This window comes from Dipteris shenzhenensis, chromosome 28, assembly GCF_047967505.1.
Source record: "Dipteris shenzhenensis isolate YYH24624 ecotype China chromosome 28, Dip_SZ_1.0, whole genome shotgun sequence".
Classification (NCBI taxonomy): Eukaryota; Viridiplantae; Streptophyta; class Polypodiopsida; order Gleicheniales; family Dipteridaceae; genus Dipteris; species Dipteris shenzhenensis.
In genome coordinates this window covers 49,247,384-49,264,281 of record NC_141623.1, presented here as the reverse complement: position 1 = coordinate 49,264,281, position 16,898 = coordinate 49,247,384, and the positions used below count along the sequence as shown (strand labels likewise).

General features: G+C 40.8%; 1 protein-coding gene across 1 annotated transcript; it reads right to left on the bottom strand.

The window, feature by feature from the left end:
* Window positions 1-6,278: 6,278 nt before the first annotated feature.
* Window positions 6,279-16,248, bottom strand: LOC147883670 (uncharacterized). The gene is made up of 8 exons (XM_087400138.1): window positions 16,188-16,248; window positions 12,567-12,617; window positions 11,513-11,633; window positions 10,992-11,095; window positions 7,216-7,353; window positions 7,016-7,114; window positions 6,758-6,889; window positions 6,279-6,604 (listed from the first exon to the last, which is right to left on the bottom strand). Exons 3-8 carry the CDS (start codon window positions 11,619-11,621, stop codon window positions 6,425-6,427), a joined length of 762 nt encoding a protein of 253 aa, XP_087256264.1. The 5' UTR covers window positions 11,622-11,633; window positions 12,567-12,617; window positions 16,188-16,248; the 3' UTR covers window positions 6,279-6,424.
* Between the last annotated feature and the right edge of the window lie 650 nt (window positions 16,249-16,898).

Sequence of the window (16,898 nt, the reverse complement as noted above, 5' to 3'; positions counted from 1 at the left end):
GTGGACACCTTTGCACATAAAAGATGGTGAGTTACCTGACCTTGAGAATAGGTTGGCATGGTGGGACACACAGGTTTCCCAATTGGGGGGGGGTAATTTCTTGTCTTTGTAGTGAACTTGTCAGAGACCAGCATTCTAGTATGTGGGCTACTCATGGGTAGATTACCAAAATTTCAAAATATTTTCCAAGTAGGGAAGGTGCTCACATTTGGGATCTTCTTATTTTTTACTTTGGAGACCCAATTTGTCTACTTGCATTCACATAAACATGGATTGAGTTTGTACAAGTTGGAAGTCAGACCCCTTAGATAGACAAGATGCATTTTTTTCAAGTAATCCACACCCCTTGGATACAAAGTATGCATGATTGAACATATTATTCCCAATAATGGCACCAAATACATCTTCACTTTAGATCCATTTAGTTGCTTAATGTAGAAACATCATCAATCGTCTCCCATTTGTTAAAGAGGGATAAGGATGCAACAAAACAAAAAGTATTTCCCCAAGAATAAGGCAACTAGATCTCAAGGCTATGGTCGAAACCCAATAGGGTTATTGACTAAAAGGTCTTCAATCAAACAATGGGGAAGAATATGTCTCCAAATAATTTCTTGAGTTTTCCCAACAATGGGGAATCCGCATAGAGAATTTTCCTTACCTAAAACAAAATACCAAAATGGAGTAGCAGAGAGAAAGAGCCACACATTATTGAGTGTGCAAGGAGCATGATGCAAGCTAAAGGACATGCTTTTATTGCACAAAGCATCCCCTGCATAGTCTACAAGCTCTTAGCTAGAGAATGCATTCCATGGTCAGCATAACCAAGAAGCCACATTATCTAAATAAATGCCAAAATTGGCAAAGAAGCTGGTGGGTGAACACAATATTGTAAAACACATGAAGCCTAGACGACGACAAGTAGTTTTAAGGTGTGGTGTGAAGGGAAATGCAAATGCACTTACAATCATTGCACTCTATCTGGATGACCTCATCATAGCAACTAGCAAGAATAAGCAAACAAGGAGGTCAAAGGTCAATTTTTGCAACTAGTATCAAATACATGGATTGGGATTCTTGCATTACATTCTACATCTTGAGATTAAGTAAACAAAGGGAGGATATTTTTTTACCAAACAAGGTACATTGACTCTACATCAGAGAAATTTAGGAGACTAGATGCCATACTTTGGGTATTCTTGAGTATAACTTTGAGACTAGGCATAATACATTGAGTACCTTTGAGTACAACTACTGGAAAACTTGGAAAGTGCTCTATTTTTAGATAATACATTTTATTGGAAAAGGCGCCTATTTGATGATACCGACACTGCCTATTTTTTATACTTCCTATGCAATACGACTTGAGAGCTAGTTTATGGCAACTTCATGTCCACAACTAGAATGGAGTGAAGTGGATTTAACACATCTTAGTGGGACAACCAACCATAGGTTGGCATCTAAAAGGGAGCCCTTATGTAGAACCACACCTTGAGGGATTTTATGACATAGATTTGGGAGGTGGCCTAGTTGCAAGGCTATTTAGGATACACATTCATGTTGATCATCTAGCAAAGAAACATGCCATTGTGGCATTATTTATATAGGCTAAGTATATTCTCTTTGCTAATGTGAAGCGATTTGTCTTTGAAGACTCTTGGAGCATATTGGTGCAATCCAAGATGGTGCTACCAAGATATTTTACGATGGGTATAGTTCCATTGCATTGGAAAAGAACTTTTAAAAAAATCATGAATGCTTTGATTGGAAAAGAACTCAAAAGATCATGAATGATCAAAGCACACTACCACTTATCTGACATCATGTGGAAGAAGAAAGTAGTTCATCGTTTCTTCAAGGACCAGGCAAGGGATCCATTCACAAAGACCTTGCCTCATGAGAAGTTTGGAAAGTTCAAAAAATGTCTATCTCTAAACGATATAGAGACCATACAATGATTGGATGGGTCATTTCCATGGTCATCATCCATGTACATATGGTGGGGCATGTGTATATGTTATATACATGGGACTCTAGAAGGGATGTAAGTCTGGGTGTGAATAGAACTTATGGTGGACTTAGGCCAACCCACATTATGGTTTGATATATATTGTATCATGTTATTTTGTCAGTGTAGAAGGCATTGCACATTGGTAAAGCCAATAGTGTGGTGTCTCTTCCCTCACACTTCACTATGTGTGTCAAGTGTATGAACTATGTGTTCACTTTTGCATATTTCAGCACAAACTATCATAGAGAGAATCAAATCAAAGTTAAGATACGACTCAAACTGGATGGTGTAGTTTCAAACCACACAAAATAGTTTCAAAGTAGTTTGAGAGTAAAAGATTGATGTCATTAGTGTACGACCTTTTGGATCTGTGTGCTATATAGAGCAAGGTGAAAGTAGTCTGTAAGTAGTAGGTTGATAGGTTAATAGTAGCATCACCCAAAGAACCACTTCTAGGCATGTCATTTCTCAAGCATGGTGTGTCTCTCACTGTCGACACACTCGCTATCAGATGCACGTCTAGACTCGCAATATTATGTCTCCTGTCTTTCTTATTCCTCTCGATCGGATGTATGAGTGTAGGAACTACAAACCACTCCCTAGGGCAAGCCCTAGGGTAGTCTTAGGATCCATCAAGAAGCCAAATCCCTTTTATGGCCCCGTTCTTGACCTCATGTCCTATGAGCCACCCTAGGCATCTATAGTAATGGAAAGTGGTAGATTTGTAATAGGGCATCCTTGCCGTATTGATTGGAATGAATTCAAAGCTCACCATTCCTGTGTTGGTGGATAGAGGTATGAGAGCCTCACTTGATGCACAATTCACCAACATAGAGTTCAGGTAAACAATCTCCAAAAACTCTTTGTAAAACTCCATTGGCATCATCCTCCCCAAGAGTTTTTCCATCAATCATGGCATCTGCTACGTCCTTCAGTTCTACCCGATTGTGCTAAGATAAGAGGTGGCTATAATTCAAACTCTCAAAGTTTTTTATTGCTCTTTCCCTAACCTGCTAGCACTTATATCTAGCCTAAAGATCAACATCATTCATCTCAAAGGTAGAGTAAAGAAACCCTTGGAAATGATAAAAAATAAATTGGGCATTATCTTCCTTGGAGGTCCCATCTTTGCTGACCAGTAGAAAAGAAATATGTAGAAGCCTTTTCTGAGAACCTTGACATTAGTCACCTTAAATCCACTTTTGATCCGTGATGTAGGTAGTAGGAGGATGAGGACTATAAAGAAAACCAATGGCTCATCAAGCAATTCTTCACTTAGGTAGGCAACAGTGTTGCACCTCCCTGATCTTCTCCTTTTTTATTTTCTCCCTATTCTAGCATTGACGAAACTCAAACAAGCCTCAATACCCTTCCAGGAAAAGCCAGATGAGCTGGCTTTGTCCCACCTATTGTTTAGGCACAGGAAAGATTTGTTGAAGTCTATTCAATCTGTATCAAGGATTTTCTATCCTAAAACCTACTCGTGATGTTGTCCTTTAACTATTGCTTTCTACCTACTTGCAGATTTAATATTCTAAGATTGTGCCAATTCAGAATTGTTCTATAATTTTTTTAATCTTTGTTGTCTCCTCGTAAAAATGAAAACTATATTGTTAGTTTGCCACTCCTTTAGAAGTCCTTATTCTATTGCCTTGTTCACTATTATCTTGAGAGTTTCCTTTCTTTTCTTGGAGAATGTTTTCCCTCCCTTGTCATCCGCCCCATTTCTCTTGTACTAATAAAAGTATCATGTCTCCCCAATTTGTTCCCCCTTTCTGAGATTCCTTTACCTGGAGGTTTTTAAAGAATTTTCTTGGGCTGTGCATACCACTCCATTTGTTATTTTTTCAGAATTGTCCTCTTTTTTTCTTGCCCACTATCTTGTATGTCTTTCTTTTTCGTTTTTTCCTTTGGTGTCGTGTCTTTGCAGTCTATGTCACACCAACTGTTGCATGGCATTCCTTTGCTCATTCTTTTATTCTTTTGAAACAAGTGAGGTATGCCTTTGTTAGTGTATCTGTCAACTAACTATTCATCTCCATGCAATTGCCTTCCCATTTGCGCTTGTTCAAAGCGTTCTGCTAGTGCAGTTTGTACACATTACAGTTGCTGTCATCCATTTATCCAAAAGAGAGAGAGAGAGAGAGAGAATAAACATTTTTGTGGACGGCCAAAATGACCTTATGAGACCAAGAACCAAATGCATCATCACAACACCAATCGTACGACCAGAAGCTAGAAGTACTAAAGGTGTAATGAAATCCTCTCACCTAGTGCTCAAATGATGTGGCAAAACAACAAACCTACTGGAAATCCATTTTGCATATATCAGTTTTAGACAGGTAAAATAGGCTTAGCTTTGAAGTCTTTGATAATTGCTCATCAATCACGGTATACAGCCCATATCTTTGCTTTCCTAGCCTCTTTGACTTTCTCTAGCTCCGTTTCTTTCTGCTTTAGTTGAGCCTGAGTAAGATCATCTGACATCTAGACCTTTTTGCCTTTCAATTTCTGGCTCGTGTGTGAAACTCAATCTTATGTTCTCGTGATCAGAATGTATCAACGGCATGCTTACGACATGATCAACGCTGACTATCTGATCGGATCCCTTGTTAACTCTGGTATGACGTCCTTCACATGCCTAATGCTTCCAATCGTATACTGGAAGGCTTCCCCTCCTAACGTTGAGGACCGCTCGCTTCCCCTCCGCTTCTTTGTGTATATTCATGAGTAGCCTCAACCATCTTTCCATGAACTGTATCTTCTTCATTTCTTTGGAACTGAGAACCTGTGTGTTGACTAATTCAATCCATGCGGACTTCAACTGGCGTGCTATAGAGGAAATGCACTCCTCAACCACTTCAGGGACCCCTTCTCTGCTAGCTGTAGTATTTGTCTGCTCCTTTTTCTTCTTCATTTGTTGCAGACATGATCTTAGGTCTGCAATTCCTTGCTGTAGTGAACATATATATTCTTGCATTAGAGTAGACTCACATTGTGTTTGCAGGACTTCGGGAAGGGGCTGAGTTGTCTTGGAGCTCACATCACATCTGCATAAGATTTTTTTGAAACATGCTCTCCTTGTGTGGAATGTCATTGGGAGTCAGCTCCTTCGGCGTCAATTTGGATGCGGATGCCCGGATCTGCACCTTGAGCTCCTCTCTCCCCCAACGTCAACTGGTCCCCCTGTTCTTTTTTTAGGCTAACCCACAGATTGGGCTTGGGGGGGAGCCCAATCTAGGAAGGGTGGTGTGTGTGTGGGTTAGCTAGGAGAGGGAGTAGGGAGCTGCGTGGAGAGAGGAGAGAAAGGGGCAGGCTGAGGAAGTTGAAGAGGGAGGGGTGCTGAGCGGAAGCGAGAGGGGAGGACTGGGCTGACTGAAAGTGGGAGGGGAGATTTGGAGTGGTAGCAGAGGGGCCTAAGTGAAGAAGAACGAGCTACAGTGCACAGGCCTACACAGAGAATAGTGAGCTGGAGCTGAGAGGGCTGAGCAACCCTGAGAGAGAGAGAGAGAGAGAGAGAGAGAGAGAGATGCATAGGATACATCACATCATTGTTGCGGAGAGTTATGCTAGGAGTGCTTTACTAGAGAATTGAATTCTCCTTTGTGAGTTTTCACGTGTAATTATTATTTTAAAAAAATAGGTTGCTTAGATGAAAGGTAAGTCTAGCTAAAGCTCTAAATAAGACTAGGAGGTGCTCTATATCTATGAGGTATGTATGCTTCCCAACAAACTAGGAGGTAATGCCCAACGTGCACTTGTGCACTCTTGTTCATGCTGTCAGGCCTGGCAATCACTAGTACCCCTGGCATACCATTGTTGGGTCTCCATCAATAAAGGGGGATGAGCTTCTTCATCTTGGCGCTAGATCTGTAAGCTGAGGCTAGACTAGCGTAACCATCAAAGGATAGGAGAAGATGGAATTGTCGAAGCTGTAGGGGCTCTGAGTTAAATCTAAGGGATGCTGGAGAAGCTGGAGGGATTTTCTGGGGTTGATACTCCTGCTGTGCGGGAGGAACTGCTACTGCTGAGGGGCTGGATAACCGACTACTTCAGGCTGACAGGAACTGCTACTGCTAAAGGGCTGGATACTCCTGCTGTGCGGGAGGAACTGCTCCTGTCAACCTCCTTTAGAGTTCTCCAAAATTTTCCTTCTTTTACATAAATACTATTGCTGTTTTAAGCCATAAAGAAATAAAGGATACCAAGCAAATGACAGAAAAAACTACATTAGTAATCTTCCCAATTTTTATATTGAATCCTTCAAGACAAGATTTGGTCAAACTTGCTTACAATTGCTCATTAGTTAATGCATAATCAGCTCCCTGATCTTGCAGGATGTGTGAATTGAAGTGCATAATATCCTTATCTCCAGAGACAAATTGTGACTTTGGCTTGCTACAAAATATATTATTATGTTATGAGAGCCTGGTTCAGAAAGTCAGTCTTTGTTTTATGCTGAAAGAATATGTTTTGGCGTCTGTAGAAAGTATCTTTGATGATGGGCTTCTTTGCAAAAGCAGGCTTAGCATAATTGTACTGCTTGGCTGTTCTTCCTATCTCTTGTGAAGCCGTTGACAGGCCACCTTTCTCCTGTAAACATACATTACACAAGAGTAACACTCCACAATACGTTACAAACACAAAGCCTGGGAATAGGATGGTTCATGTTTGAAGTAAAATTTTTAGAGAGAACTCTTAGACCAAGCAGGTGATATATCGAACAGTTTTTAGAGATATAACTACCTTTTCTAGATGTGGATTCCCTGTGCCATGTGCTGTACGGTGTGGGCAATAGTAAGTATCTTTATGGCATCTCATGCAATGTGGAGTGACGGCACTTCTGTTGATATCATATAGATGTTGTGGCCCATCAAACTGTTGTAACAGAAAAGGATCAACAAGCATGAACTGGAAAATCAGCTGATGAACACCAACAGAGTAAAAAGTGTGCCTGCATGTGCACATATCTCTTGCCTACAAAGTATGAAAGATATAACATGCCTTAGTATGCCGAGGCTTGTCTAGCTCATATTTCTCCTTGAGCTTGGCTAGTTTTTGTTTGGACATCTCAACGGTCCTTTTAGCATGTTTATGCTCCATCTAGGGAAAGAGGACCACACCAATATAGATACTGAGCTGCAATCAAATAAAATTATGAAAGTCATTGAGGTTACTTATTAAGATGTCACAAAGTCTCATACCTCAAGCTGCTCCCGATACTGCTCAGTACGAATAGTATTAGAAAATTCATCTCTCTTGGAAAAATCTGAATCCAAAAATCCCTTATATCTCTCATGCTGTGTATCAATATATCGAGTATGATCTTGAAAGGTATCTCCCTGCATGAAACAGCATGTAGCAACAAAGTCAATATGGGGGACTAAACAAGGAAAGGAGATTAATAAATAAAGAGATATATTGTGTTTTATCAAGCAAGCTTGGCTACTTGATTTTCTTTCAGTTAGTTGATTTGCTTCTACATCATGATGTTGGGATATCTCAAGGTGTATGCCTCAGGCACACCTTGGTTTATATGTGTGAGTGCTAGAGGCACAGTTAGGTGCCCACAAGCACAGTTAGGTGGTGGAGAGCCACATAGGATGATTGAGAGAATCTAGGAGCAGATTGAGGAGATGCTTGTGAAGCTCTGAAGTCATCAGTGATGTCAGTGAGCATGTATGAGGTGCCTACTTAAGGACCTCACTCCTTCATTCCATAATGCAAATAATGCAAGTATTCTGAGTTTGTGTCCACTCTTTGCTTTCCTTTCAGCTTACCAACATGGTATCAGAGCCCTTTGATCCCCCTTGAGCCCATTTCTGCCACATCATCATCTTCTTCTTCATCTTCTTCTTCTCCATTTTCCTCCTTCTTCCCAAAATCTTTGAGAGCTTGGTTCTCCGCCTACAAACGACCATTGCCCAAACCCTTTGAGCTGTAAACTCCTCTAGTATGGGCGAACTTCCACCTGCAAGCAATTGAGAAAAAAATGTCTCTGTTGGCTGCCATTCTCCAAACAGCGAATTTCTTCTATTGCTCAATACTCCCTGCCTGCTCCGCCATTGCTTGAGCCCTCTTAGGAGTAGATGGGCGACCTCAAGACGAAGATTTTGAGCCATTTTTCAGCTCATTTGGTTCAGTAACGAAGGAGAAATCGTCAAAACTCAGGTTCAGCCTGTAGCAACTCCCTCGTGCAAAAGTGCGCACCATTTTGTCCAACCTCTGTGCTGGACCCTCTCTGGTATATGAGCTTTCTTTTGCTTCAGAAAGCCCTCTTTTCCTTGCTTTGAAGAGTGAGCTACAAGCCCTCCAAGTTCAGCCTTTTGGTTTTGACAGTTTTGGACAAGTTTTTGAAGATGATGCTACATAAAATGCTACTCTAGCATTTCTGGTTTTTTGAAACTTTCAATAACTTCAGTACAAGTGTGGCTTCAGTTTTGTTTTGAATTGTTAGACCTGGTTTTGATTGGAAAGTATTCATTTTAGCCACCTCTATGAAGCATGTAAGAAGAAGCATCATTGATTGAATATTGGTCACTAGTCTTTGCTACATCAAGTGCTTATATTTTGGAAGCCTTTTCAGTTATTTTTTGCCTTGTAAGAGAGAAAGACACCGCACAATATCTGGGTTAGACCCTCTCATGGCTACCCTATTGAATCTAGAGAAGTTCAATGGAAAGGGCTTCCACACATGGCAGATGAAGGTGAAAGAGGGAGAACCTATGGAGACTTGTCAAACCTACTCCTACCGCTTCTTCTACGGCCTCCAATGCTGGAGAATCCTCAACTCCGACACGACCGGCAAGGGATCTAGCTAGAGAAGAAAAAGCATATGGTATCATTGCTCTTGCTTTAGGAGATGATTATATTCGCTATATCTCTGACTTGGAGTCTCCTTCAGAAGCTTGGCAGAAGCTTGACATGATTTTTGGTGCTAGCTCTCACATCTCTAAACTATCACTTAAAATCTGTTTCTTTGAATTGAAGATGGCTAGTGGTACTACTTTAGCAGCTCATGTCAACTATATGCGGAGTCTTATGACTCAATTAGCTTCTATCAACTCTCCTATTACTCCAGATGATGCTATGGCAGTGTTACTTAAGAGCATGTCTGAAGATTATGATCACATAGTTACCACTTTGAAAAATCTTCCTAATCCTAATCTTGAAGGTATTATCTCTGCTCTCCAAGAAGAAGAAAGGCATATGGAGCTCAGGAAAGGCAATGACACTGTTTATGCTGTATAAGTCCAGAAGGGCAAGTATACCCCTTGCAATCACTGTGGAAAGACAAATCACCTTTCAAAGGACTACTTCAAAATTAATCCATGCAAGCACTGTGGCAAGAACAACCATAATGAGAAGTTTTGCAGAGCCAAAGCAAAGACAGAAAATGCAAATCTACTTTCAGTTGATGAGCCTCCACAAGATGAGGCATCCTTTGAAGATTATGCATTTTAAAACATCTCTATGTATGCTCCAGATCTCTCTTTTTATGTCAAGATACTCAGCCTGGATAGTCCTCCAAAATGAATGAAATAAACTATTGTGTTTTGTGTGTTTTGTAAACACCTCTGGTCACCTTATGATGTAGGCCATGTGTAGGTTTTTGCTCCATGGTACCTCCTACAGACATTGTGTGCATGTACATGTAGGGGAGATAACCATTGGAAAGTCTTTTTGTATCCCTTTTGTTTACCTTACACCCATGGGAACCCTTGCTAGCATGAGAACCTAGCCATAGATTTATCCTTGACCACCACGAGATGGCATGAGAAACTATGAGACTAGATGTATCCTTGACATAGCCTGAGGCATTCCCTTGAGGGGGGGTTTGTTGGGATATCTCAAGGTGTATGCCTCAGGCACACCTTGGTTTCTATGTGTGAGTGCTAGAGGCACAGTTAGGTGGCCACAAGCACAGTTAGGTGGTAGGAGAGCCACATAGGATGATTGAGAGAATCTAGGAGCAGATTGAGGAGATGATTGTGGAGCTCTGAAGTCATCAGTGATGTCAGTGAGCATGTATGAGGTGCCTACTTAAGGACCTCACTCTTCTTCATTCCATAATGCAAATAATGCAAGTATTCTGAGTTTGTGTCCACTCTTTGCTTTCCTTTCAGCTTACCAACACATGACCCAAGAGAAAAACTCAAGTAGACTAATAAAAGCTAATATGTGTTACATTCCAGTAAAATGTGACATGACCTTTGATGAATCAGTTGATGGCAGTCTTTAGAGAGTGTGAAATTGTAAAAGTACACACATGTATATAGGAAATGAACCAAGGTTTGGTATGGTGTTGCATGTTTGCAGTTGAATTCAAAGACTAATTTTGAAGGTTCTTGATGTGGGATACAAGAGGACCAGATATTTCCTGGGTCTCAATGTGTGTCAGTGCTATAGCATTTATTGTGGCCAATCACCTAGGGGAAAGTCTGGATTAATGGAGGTTTCTTAGAGGACCTAATCGGCATACAAGTTAAGTCCTTGAGAGGACAACACTTGGCAAGATGCCAAGTGTGGGGATATCTATGGGTTGATTCTGGATATGTGTATACTCAAGCTAAGGGTAGGAGATTTCGATCAGGATCAGACAGGACGGGTGGTGATTCCCTCTCATAATCCCAAGAGGTTCTTTGGGTTGATTCTGGTTGTGCCTGTACTCAAGCTAAGGGCATGAGATGTTGATCAGGATCAGACAGGCTGAGTGGTGATTCTCTCATAAGCTCAAGAGGTTCTCTCGTTTTGTGTGAAGTTTACTATTATGTAATAATATTCAACCCAGTGAATGGTGTGAAAGCATAACACCACTCTAAACAAAATTTTAACCAAAAGGAGAAGGTGCATCACAGTCTACTCCATGCATTGTTCTCCTTGTACCAAAACAAAGCCTCTCTGTACATTGAATTCATGTAGACTTTATTTTGGGTCATATAATCCTTCTTTATAAAGAGACAAGGGTCAAATAACTCACATCTGAAACCCAAGGCCACTCTTTTTGAAACAGTACTAGAGGAAGCCTTCCATGCTTCAGAACTTCAGTCCCAAATTGCTTTCCGTTTTCACATGAACGCGACGCTGTTGAAATTGAAGGCATCAAGATTGGGAATGTCATGCTAAGTACAAATACAATAAATGTCATGCTAAGTACAAAATACACAACACACAAAATCATTATGCATCCTTATATCCAATTTACTTGTTGCAACTAGGTCTGTCTTATGTCATCTCACAATGGATTTGCTTCTAAGCTTAATTCTAAAATTAACCTCCCTATCATATATATTTAATGCACTCTTTTCATACCAAATAAGCTGTCTAAAGTAATACATGATTTCTATGTAACTGCTGGACCCAATGAGGGATCCTACAACTGTACTTTGAACAACAGAGCAAAAGTGTGACTGTTCAAGAATGAAGTTGATTCTCAGTTTTTGTTGCCCTTGATGTCAAGTTTCCCTTCATCTATTAACAAAATAAGTATCAGAGTCTTACGTGGATGTAATCCATACTCCAAAGGAGCATCTTGAGTGCCAATATTAATGTAGCTTGTTGTTTCAAAAACATCACGCAATGCTCTCTCTGTCACCAAGTTATTGTTCATCTTCTAATAGTTCTGCATGAAAGCCACGTCAAATACTGTCAATACATCTTGATGTTTAGTTGCTTACTTTTTTTTGACTCCAGAGTGAACAGGAAATGGGGACCGGTTTAAATTAATCTGTTGCTATCAGTAGTAATATGCACCCACTCCCTTTCATACTTCATTAGTACCAGGAAATTGGTAGCTTTATGAGCCCACCATTGATTGAAAGGAATGAGGATTTGCCAGATCCAGAAGCCTCTACAGACTGATTGGCCAGTCTGTTACAGGTCTATAAATCACATCACAACCTATAATAGGCCCTCCATGCATCATTCTATGCACCATTACTTGCATCTCCCATCAACCAGCTGGCCCCCTCACAGCAGCTCTAGTATTCTACAGGCCCCGCCGCAACCACCAGCTCTAGTATTCTACAGGTCCTTCAGCCCCTCCATATGTCCTCACCCCTCCTCCACAGCCAGCCATAGCCATGGACAGTCATCTGTAGCTTCTACGGCCAGCAAGATCCAGTATCTCCATTGAGCATCCAGATGACATATCCAATCCCCTTCAGTGTTGGAACTCTACAGTTGTATCCTTTGGTCCCTTGGTGATTGCCAAGGCCACAACTAATAAAAGTAGTAGTCAGTACAACCTCAATCTTCCGCTGTGTATCAGTTATAAGTATTGTGATGATGGATCTTATGCATGCCCTTAAAGCTCTCTCTCTCTCTCTCTCTCTCTCTCTCTCTCTCTCTCTCGCCTTCACCCTCCTGCACTCGGTGAATAGCATGGAAGAAGCTAGTGGAAGAAACCTGTAGGTCTCATGGTTGTTACAAACCGCATAGGTCAATATGTTACAAGCATGCCTTATCTATGGTGTAGACTATACAAGCAAATTTTAAACAAGCATGTCCACTTGCATCACCTGTACATATTTTACTTTTTACAGCAATGCCTCACCTGAGATAGATTGGATTGTTTCTCCGTGGCACACTTGGACTGATGGGGGATCTGCATGGAGCACTTTATCATATCAAGACCAGTTCTCAAGAACCTGCAAGGAAGGTAATTGGGTTCCAGGGATTCCTATTTTCCTTTATCAAAGATAGGACATCTACTCAACAGATTGTATCACCAATCGATATTAATAAGATCTTGTGAATACACAGACCTCTTTCCAAAGGTTTACACATAGAATCCAATGTAAATTTACATCCATGCAGATTGCCAGGTTTCAATACCCTAGTCTGAGGCCTTCTATTCAAAGACCATTTTCAACTGATCTGTTTGAGTTCATGTTACATTCTAACAAGTTTGTAACAGACCAGGAAGCACAAGCCATTGCAGCCAAGCTAGAGACTGAGGGACTCTGCTACTCGCACAGAAATCAGAGCTCAGATTTTAGAGAGCTCAAGGAAACACCAGCTCATACTGTACAGTATCTGTCTCATCGCAAAATTTCTGAGCAATCAAGGGATTTCTAGACTGCTGCTAATAGAACCATGCCGTCTTTGCAAAGATACCTACAGAGTCTATGGAATTGGAATCAATTATCATCATAACTTTGACTATTGCTTTCTAGGTGACGACGATGGAATGTGCGATTTCACTGAGCTCACGCCTGTCCAAACAAAATCTGTTAGATGTATGAGTTTCAAATGAAGAGTTCTATCCTGGTTCTTTGAATTATAGATAAAATATGCACAAAATTTGTGCGGGATTGTAGGAACCAGTTGCAGAAAATTCTATTGCAGAAAAAGGAAACTGATTCAATATTCTAGTGTCTTCCAAACAGTGTGGCATCTCATATGAGAGGGGCATGTTAAGTGAGACATCCTATTACTTCCAACCGGTTTCATTCTTCAAAGTATAATCTATTAGCTAGAAAGACGCCAAGGATGGTATGAAGGTTTAATAAACCTATCCATGATATAACATGCCATCAACTGCACACATTAGGGGAGCTTTGGGGTCTTTAAAAGGCCTCCAATTAGTGTTTCCCAATTCTCAGGATTAGGAAGGGATTTGAGGTGGACAAATGGGAGTGCTCCATTTTGTGGGCCAATTCCATGTTGAGATGACATTTTCAACTTACTATGCCTTGCTTTCATGTTGAACAAAACCATGTGCTAGGGCTCATATCGTGGTTTTGAGTGGAACAAAATCATGGGCTATGGTGAAAAAGCTGTTTTGTACAGAGCAAAACCATGGGCCAAGGGGAGTGAATGGTGGGAGGGGGAGTGGGGTTGCATTTAATGCACCCTTGAGCAAATTGAAGGACATTGTGACATGTGGCAAGCTCACCCACCAAAATTTGAAAATGGTGGGTGGGATTGTAGGTTCCATGGGTGGATTATAGGATCCATTAATGCACGAGTGGGCGGATTGTAGGCGCCTTTTGCCTCAAAAATTGTGGGTTCCAATTAGCCCCGCCTCCATTCCATCACTTGCTAATTTTAGGACTTGTAACTACCATATGCTAACCATCCCACTGATGAGCTACTGTTGAGTAAAACTTCTTCCCTCTTCCTATTATAAATGAACCTAAAATCTAAGTTAACCAGCCTAACCTCTAGTAGTATGTAGATTACTAATCAAACTTTAAGTCTTTAATGAAAAGACCAATCCATTCCTTATTAGGCCCTTTTTTAGACTTCAAACCTCCCCTAATGAGTACCAAATTTCAAGAGTATGAACTGAAGGATTTTGGTTTCATAACAAAACTCACTCTGAAACTCTGAAGGAAAGTCAAGCTCATAAAAAATGAAGAGTCAGGCAGCAGCCCAAGGCAGCTCTCCAATCTGTAAGTGGAAAAATGATTTAAACACCAGCCCAATGCTTCATTCAATAAGAATGACTAGGTATGTGGTTGCATGTTGAACTTCCTAATGGAAAGTACTATGGGTAGTCACAAAAGCTACCCATAATCAAGCATTGAAAATATGCTAATAGCCCCTACCTTCTTAGGCCGCTCCATATGGAGAAAACACAAGAAGAGGACTTGTGAGGTAAGCATGGCAAAAAACAAGCAAGAGCTCATCCGTTTAGACTCTCAAAACAAAAAGGATATTAGCAGTATTATAATAGGCATGCCATGACACTGACTGAACGAGCAAAAGGTGGACCAGACAGCCTGCACAGTAGCTTGACTAATTACGTGGGGTTGCAGATAAGATCTTGAGAAGTCCCTTCCTCAAAGGAAAATATATAAAATTCAAAGAATTCTGTTCTATCAGACTACAATGAAGCACAAGTCGTCTCCTACCATTCAAAGAATTCTGCTCTATCACAAGTCGTCTCCTTAGAAGACAGCAGAAATAATGAAGTTCCAATCTTGATTAAAACAGGAGGGCAATTAGCCATGAAGACAAGCTAAGAACTGACAAATGCCTAACAGACTAAAAAAAGGCAATATGACAAATGTTTAACTGTTATACAAGAAATAGACTTGCCTCAACATCCCACCGAAGCCATATGCAGTCACAACCGATCACCTAGTAGTACAGCTAACAGCTGAAGCAAGCTTCAAACCCCTTATCTGACAGCTTTTAAAGAAACTCCTCTTAAAGTATCTTTTAAATCTGAGAATGGAACCCGAAGTTGCAAAATGTAATTCCTGCTCCATAGGATAAAGAGAAATGCATAGCAAATTACAGTAGACTATTTTGGAGTATAAAACCTTGGAGGAGGAGTTTGCATCAAGTCGGATTGACACCTTAGATTCAAGGAGGTAGAGGTAAAGGTAGAACCCGTTCTTCTTCATTCAGGTAAGTCAAAGTTAAGAAAGAAGCATCTGGTGTGATGCTTTAAAGTTCTATATCTACTGGAAACTTGGGCAGCCATTGACGGTGCAAAAATGTATGCATTGCCGCTAGCTTCAAACATGGCTCCAAAAAGTTCAAGCCAGTGCATCCAGGGCTGCAAAGGAAAATAAAAAGATAGCAAGCAACAAGAGGAAAAGCATTTGCCATCTTAATGCAACATCATCAAGGCTGTGATGCCAGATGAGAAAGGCAAGTAGAGGGCTGCGGTGTAATGCAACATCATCAAGGCTGTGATGCCAGATGAGAAAGGCAAGTAGAGGGATGCGGTGTCTAGCCACCTCTGTTGTGAGTGACCACTGATTTTTTAAATAAATAAATATAAATACACACACACACACACACACACACACACAATAATTAAACCCCTGCATTCAAAGTTGTAATCAACGAAGGCAAAGGCTGACAAGAGACACCAGGCCAACTTAAGCACTACAATAAGTTATAAATTATGAAAAAAACAAACCTCTATCTCACAGTAGACGCAAAAACTGCGTAGCATCTAAAGCTGACGCAGAAGCTGTTAAGGACCAGCACTTCATAGAAAACGCCTAGTCTATCGGCGCTTCTACGTAAAACAACCCAGTTGTCCAGACCAAACGGATGTCGACAAGATCCAAGTAAGGGAAGGCTAGTACAATACAGTCGACCATATTATATTATTGACTTCAATGAAAACAACGAGAGAACGCAGAATTTGTAACGCCCACGTGAAGATGGGTGATATGTGTGTGTGTTTGTGTGTGTGGAGGCAGCAAACCTGTTGGCGATGGTGGACGATCGATTGCGTTGAATTCTTTTGACTGATCGACCGATTGATTGATTGGGAGGGTGGCCAAGCGCGAGTTGCGCACCCCTTCGTCCAAATTAATTTCCAATTGGGTCTTTAGAATAACTTCCGTGTCAACTTGATTAATCATCATCGGGCATAGGCATGTTAAAGGGCTTTATGCTGGCCTGAAAATACTTGGGTTGGTGAGTAGTTGCAAAATACTTGGGTTGGTGAGTAGTTGCTGAGAGGAGTGTTAAATTGTGACAAGTGTAGAGATTGTGGTATGTTAAAATGGGCAGGCCAATGTCTGTCTATGTATTGGCCCAATCGAACGATGGTCAATGAAATTGGCCCAATCGGACGATGGAGATTCATCCATTGATGAAAGGTGGAGTTTCTATAGCATGAATCCATTTTCCTTGCAAACAAGGTGGTAAGGGCTCTCAACAAATTCGCTCAAAGGCCTAAAACATGGAGGACATTTATGGGTTGAAATGGAGAGCATTGCCCAATTATTCTGAAAGGGATGTTTCTAAGATGCTACTTCAAATTTTCACTAACCTAGGGACCATGATAATGTATCACATTCGTTGGCTTCTTGTTAATTATTATACACTTCTTTACATAGATCCAAATTGACGATCAATCATTGCCAATTATCAGTCATTGATGATTTCAAGACCCCTAATCCCCCCCTAA

Bases quoted from the DNA above. Each gene is read 5' to 3' on its own strand.
- LOC147883670 (XM_087400138.1), bottom strand. From the start codon at position 11,621: ATGAACAATAACTTGGTGACAGAGAGAGCATTGCGTGATGTTTTTGAA. The intron at 11,096-11,512 runs GTAAGACTCTGA...CAATTTCAACAG, and splicing joins GGAGTATGGATTACATCCAC to CGTCGCGTTCATGTGAAAAC. The intron at 7,115-7,215 runs GTATGAGACTTT...CTCTTTCCCTAG, and splicing joins AGTATCGGGAGCAGCTTGAG to ATGGAGCATAAACATGCTAA.